Consider the following 5,496-nt stretch of genomic DNA (forward strand, 5'->3'; position numbering starts at 1 on the left):
GCCGGGCCGGGCCGGGCGCTGCCCCCCTCGCGTCCCCTCGCCGTCCCGAGGCGCCCCCGGGCCGCGCTGCCTCCCTTTGCGGCCTCTCCGGCCGGCGCGGGGGCTGCGGYCCTGCCCCTCTCCCTCCGTTCCCCCCGCCTCCCCCATTGCCGCCCGGCAGCCGCGAGGCCGCGCGGGCCCCTCCTCGCTGCCCGGGATGGGAATCCACGGCCTGGCCAAGCTCATTGCCGACGTGGCCCCTGCTGCCATCCGGGAGAACGACATCAAGGCGTACTTCGGCCGCAAGGTGGCTATCGACGCGTCCATGAGCATCTACCAGTTCCTCATCGCGGTGCGGCAGGGAGCTGAGGCGCTGCAGAACGAGGAGGGCGAGACCACCAGCCACCTGATGGGCATGTTCTACCGCACCATCCGCATGGTGGAGAACGGCATCAAGCCAGTCTACGTCTTCGACGGTAAGCCCCCTCAGCTGAAGTCGGGGGAGCTAGCAAAGCGAACGGAGCGCCGCGCTGAGGCGGAGAAGCATTTGCAAGAAGCTCAAGAGGCTGGAGAGGAGACCAACATTGAGAAGTTCAGCAAGAGGCTGGTTAAGGTGACCCAGCAGCACACTGACGAATGCAAGAAGTTACTAATGCTGATGGGCATTCCTTATGTTGAGGCACCAGGAGAGGCTGAAGCCAGCTGTGCCACCTTGGTGAAAGCTGGTAAGGTCTATGCAGCTGCTACTGAAGATATGGATTGCCTGACCTTTGGCAGTCCGGTACTGATGCGACACCTTACTGCYAGTGAGGCTAAGAAGTTACCAGTCCAAGAGTTTCACCTGAATCGTATTCTGCAAGATCTAGATCTGACCTGGGAACAGTTTGTTGACCTGTGTATCCTCCTGGGCTGTGACTACTGTGAGAGCATCCGTGGCATTGGACCTAAGCGTGCCGTTGAGCTCATCAAGCAACACAAAACTATTGAGAAGATTGTTCAGCACATAGATACCAAGAAGTATCCTCTGCCTGAGAACTGGTTGCACAAAGAGGCCCAGAAGCTCTTTCTAGAGCCTGATGTGGTAGACCCTGATGCTGTTGAGCTGAAGTGGATTGAGCCAAAAGAAGAAGAGCTCGTCCAGTTCATGTGTGGGGAGAAGCAGTTCAACGAAGAACGGATCCGCAACGGGATCAAAAGATTGAGCAAGAGCCGGCAAGGCAGCACTCAGGGTCGACTGGATGACTTCTTCAAGGTGACTGGCTCCATCACGTCGGCCAAGCGCAAAGAGCCAGAAACCAAGGGATCAGCAAAGAAGAAAGCAAAGATCAACAATGCAGCAGCAGCAAAGTTCAAAAAGGGGAGATAATCAGGCTTCCCAAACCCTTATGATTGTTTTTTTTATTCTCAACAAAACAAAGAGTTTTAGGCTAATAACAAAAATATATGTATAAATAAATTCCCAGACTAAGAGGAAAAAAGAAAGCCTTTTTTTTTTTAATGCTGTACTTTACATAACCTTTTCCTATAACTTGTCAAAGCAATGTGCTATTTTTTCAGAATAAAATTTACATACAAATACAATGTTTCTCAGAGTTTCCGGAGAGGTAGCTTAAACCTTATTGCTAAAGGCTGTATTTGCACAGCTGAAATTAAAAAAAAACAGTTTTAAAGAAAAGCACAGTGGTTAACAGATCAAGTGTAGCCCTGAATGTAGGAAATTAAGTTTTAGTCCTGGCATAATGGCTTTTTGATAGACACCAGTTCCCAAGATCTGTGGGTCAATTCTCTACCAAGTTTCAAATGAGAAATTGGACTTGTCTCACAGGGGAATTCCCTTAGCATTGTTAAAATAATATCTGATTTTAAGCCTGGGAACATTCAGAATATTTTGTAAAATGTACTGTAAACAAAAGAAGCAATTTCTGCATGTAGCAGGCAGGCAGCTTCTTAAGTTGGAGATCCTGCCTGACTGCGGCTGGAAGAGGGAGCGTGTGGAGGTGTCCCTTCTTCCYGTTTTGAATATTGCTTCTAAGTTGTTCTGATCTGAATGCTAAAGTTCAGGGCAGGGATAGCTGTCACTATGTTTGATCAGTATTTTGACACTGCCTTATCCAGCTCATGTTTGATTTCTTACTTGCCAAGCCAGTCTAGGTATGCTGGTAATGGTTTTCCTGGGTCTRCAAGGAAAGCTTTAAGGACCTGTCTGGAGCCTGAGTTGACGTTATTTGAATCTGCAGCTAAAAAAGCCATGAGGAGGAACACCAGAAGAGTGAGCATAAGGTAGTATAGAAATAAGAAAAGGGTGCAGGGGTGGGGGGAATGTTACAGCCATGGTGAGGTTGACAGATGCAAGATGACCTCTGGACCTCCCTCTTTTCTCCGTAGTTTTCCTCTGTGGTACCAAACTCTCACTTTGGTTGAATGAAAGGCAGCGGTTCTGTTCAAAAGGTACACTTGATCTGTAGACTTTCTTACGTGCATATGGGTGCACACACACACACGTACAAAAAACGCTAAGTCAAGGTGTGTTTACAAACATCAGGAAAGAGAAATTGGGGCTCACTGTTTTGAAGTAATAGCCTGTACATTTATTATGTTTCTGCCAATATTACCACCCCTAAAAGTAGGCTTATTTGCAGATTGCCTGTAAGGGGTGCCTTGAGAAGCTGAGCAGGCTTTGCAGGTCATCCCAAAGCCTACTGGGTGCCCGTCGGGGGTGCTGCGGGGTTTTCTGGCATGCATGTTGGGGCATCCTGGGGCCCTCTGGGTGTCTTTCGGGGATGCCCCCTTGCAGCCTCCAGTCTCTTTGCCGTTCCGGTGTCCYCAGGGCCTCCCCAGCCCAGTGACACCTAGATTCACCTTGGCCCCATCCAGCAGYCCTAGGACCCTTGTCTCCCTCCCCACCACCTTCAGCGCCCCTAAGACCTCTGTCCCCCTCCAAAACCCTGGGACCCCCTGCACTCCTGGGACACTCATCCTCCCCTCAGCACCCCCAGGCCCCCCAGCACCAAAAAGATTCTTGTGACCCCCAGCACTGCAAACCCCATAAAAAGCCTCAGTACCCCCAGGACTCCAGCACCCATAAGACCCCCAGAACTCCCAGCTCTCCCAGGGTGTGGAGCATCCTGGGAGCAGGGCTGAGGAGGGAGGTCTGGTGGGCCTCAAGCAAAGGCTGGTGCCTAAAGGAGGGGGCAGGGTGACAGGTTTGGGTAGGGTCTGGGGTCCAGGCATCTGCACCCACTGCCGCTCCCCCCCCCCACAGCAGGGACCCAGGCATCTGGGCTGGCCAGAACCACCTATCCCCCCCATAACTCGCCCAAAAAGCAAGCAGATGTGAGCTGTCATAGGGTGGGGACACAGGGGTTGTGGTGTCATAGCCCAGGGGCGTTAAGAACAGTGAGGTCTCAGGGCACTGGGGACTAGGGGCTGAGCTGTCCTAGACACAGGGGTCCTGGGGGCTGTGATGTCATGGGGCAAAGCTCTGGGGGCTTTGATGTCGGAATCCAGGGCCACTGGGAATCCTGAGGTCACAGGCAGTCAGGCACCGGGGCTGTGATGGTGTCGTTTTGGCGTGCTGGGGGCTGTGATATGATAGGAGGGCAGGCACTGGGGCTATGCTATCATTGGGGGGAGGGGGGGTCCCTGGGGGTGCCCCCCTGTCCCCCTCCTCCCAGTAACTGCCTTTGCAAAGATACTGCAACCTTGCTCCTCATCTTYGGAGAGTCACTTTTTGGAGCAGCCTCATATGCTCTAAGGAAACATTCTGACTAGAGGAAGCCAGGCCCACAGCTCCAGTAGCTGGCTGATAAAACAGCAGGTTGTTACATGAGACTGTCAACTTGCAGGGAAGTCCCAGGCCTCTAGCAGCCACTCCCTAACAGTGGGACTGCTTGCAAAACTTACTCTTTCCCTTCTTCCAGCTTGTGCTGCTTGCTTGGCTTCTCCAGAACTAGCCGCCAGTTCTCCTCAAAGTCAGCTGACAGGAGTCTTGGAGGGATACCGCCGGAGAAGTTCTGCATTGCCAAGATCTTCGGGTGAGGCTTTGGACACTCCCGTGGAGCCCAACGGGAGCATCCCCACGACTGTGGCTCACCAGGAGGCAGCTTGGTTTCAGCGACCCTGCTTCCGAAGGTGCCCATCAACACCGATAGAGCAGGGGGCTTCCTGGGTGCATGCCAGGTAAACTGGCATTAGGCTAGCAACAGGACCTAGATCTTCTCTGCGTCCTGCTTCCCCAGCAACCTTGATGTGCCTCCCTGAAGGGGAGGCTGAGGAAGAGGATGAAGCAAGTTTCCCTTGGGCATGCTGGCCCCCAGGGGTAGAAAGCCTGGGGAAAAATGTCAGCCAGCCTTCTGCTGGAGAGACACTTAGGCCCAGAAATGAAGATGTAACCTGCTCTCTGCAATGTTGCGTGGCAACATTCATAGCAACTTTAAACACGCTCCAGCCCTGGAGCCATGCACGGGCTTGTTTATCCTACTGAGAAGCCCAATGAGGTACCCCAAAGAGAGACCTGTGCTGCATACAGACTGCCTCTACTTCCATACTACTTCCATTACGCTTGCTCCTCTCGCTGCCAAATGACAGCCTCATAGCCCCTTCGGGACCTGTGACAGCTCCTTCGGGCCTTTTGTGCTCTGATATTCCAACTGACTAGAGTCTTCTTCCTTGTACATTAGAAGTGAGCTAGAAACCACTTTGCCATGTCAAACTCTTCATCAAGAAACGTCTTCCAGTAAGGCTCCTTATAGAAGCTACATAGGTATATTTTTTTTAACACGGAAAAGAAACAAATACTGCTTTCACATGAGATAATTTCTTGGAGACACAAACAAAAAGGCATGCGCCCCCCCCCCCCCAAAAGGAGGCTTCAGTATGGATTTGCTACAAATCAAATATCTCAAATGCTTTCTTCCTATGGTTCTCACAAATGCAGTTTTAGGAATCAAATAGCTCCTGGATACTTCAGAAAGTGAAGATGCTCCTAGACACAGGAACAAAGTACAGTGTCCCTGGGGAGATGAGTGCAGGTAACACAACAGCTAGTACCACAAAGACCCTGCTGTTGAGTGTCCCAAAGCCAGGCCTGTCCTGTAGGAGAGTTTGGAGCTGTGCAATGAGGCTGATTTCCTCAGAGGCATGATGGTCACTCTGGGCTGGGGGTGGCCGTGTGCACCAGGCCCAGGAGCTACCACGGCCTTGTGCCCAGCAGCAGGAACTGCCCATCGACCCAAACTAAAGCTTTGGCAGTGTTTTCTAATGCAGGCTTTCTGCGTTTCAGCCGTGTTTCGTGCAGTGGCTGGAAAGCCCCCAGAGGCACTTGGAGTGCTCTGGGGAACACGGAAAGGCACCTGGGGGGCCCTGGGCCACCCAGAGGGGAAGGAAGACGGAAGGGTCCAGAGGGAAGCAGAGGGCAAACAAATGTGGGCCCCCATGCATATCTGAAGACCTCTTTCGCAAAAGCTGTTCCTGTGAGGTAATTACATACTCAGTTATTTCCAGTTGATAAACCTCGTG

The 5,496-nt window shown here is 52.2% G+C and overlaps 1 protein-coding gene and 1 long non-coding RNA gene across 2 annotated transcripts; both read left to right on the forward strand.

Annotated features, from left to right (window-relative positions):
• The first annotated feature begins 6 nt into the window (after positions 1 to 6).
• FEN1 (flap structure-specific endonuclease 1) lies at positions 7 to 1,560 on the forward strand. Its single transcript, XM_026091978.1, has one exon. The coding sequence runs from the start codon at positions 197 to 199 to the stop codon at positions 1,343 to 1,345; it is 1,149 nt and encodes a 382-aa protein (XP_025947763.1). The 5' UTR covers positions 7 to 196; the 3' UTR covers positions 1,346 to 1,560.
• Positions 1,561 to 1,842: 282 nt separating this feature from the next.
• On the forward strand, positions 1,843 to 5,490 carry LOC112978452. Its single transcript, XR_003257907.1, has 3 exons — positions 1,843 to 2,259; positions 2,365 to 2,427; positions 3,900 to 5,490. It is a non-coding gene; the product is annotated as an uncharacterized LOC112978452 (long non-coding RNA).
• The last annotated feature ends 6 nt before the right edge of the window (positions 5,491 to 5,496 follow it).

The sequence above is a fragment of the Apteryx rowi genome, unplaced genomic scaffold (assembly GCF_003343035.1).
Source record: "Apteryx rowi isolate R43461 unplaced genomic scaffold, aptRow1 scaffold_938, whole genome shotgun sequence".
Taxonomy (NCBI): Eukaryota; Metazoa; Chordata; class Aves; order Apterygiformes; family Apterygidae; genus Apteryx; species Apteryx rowi.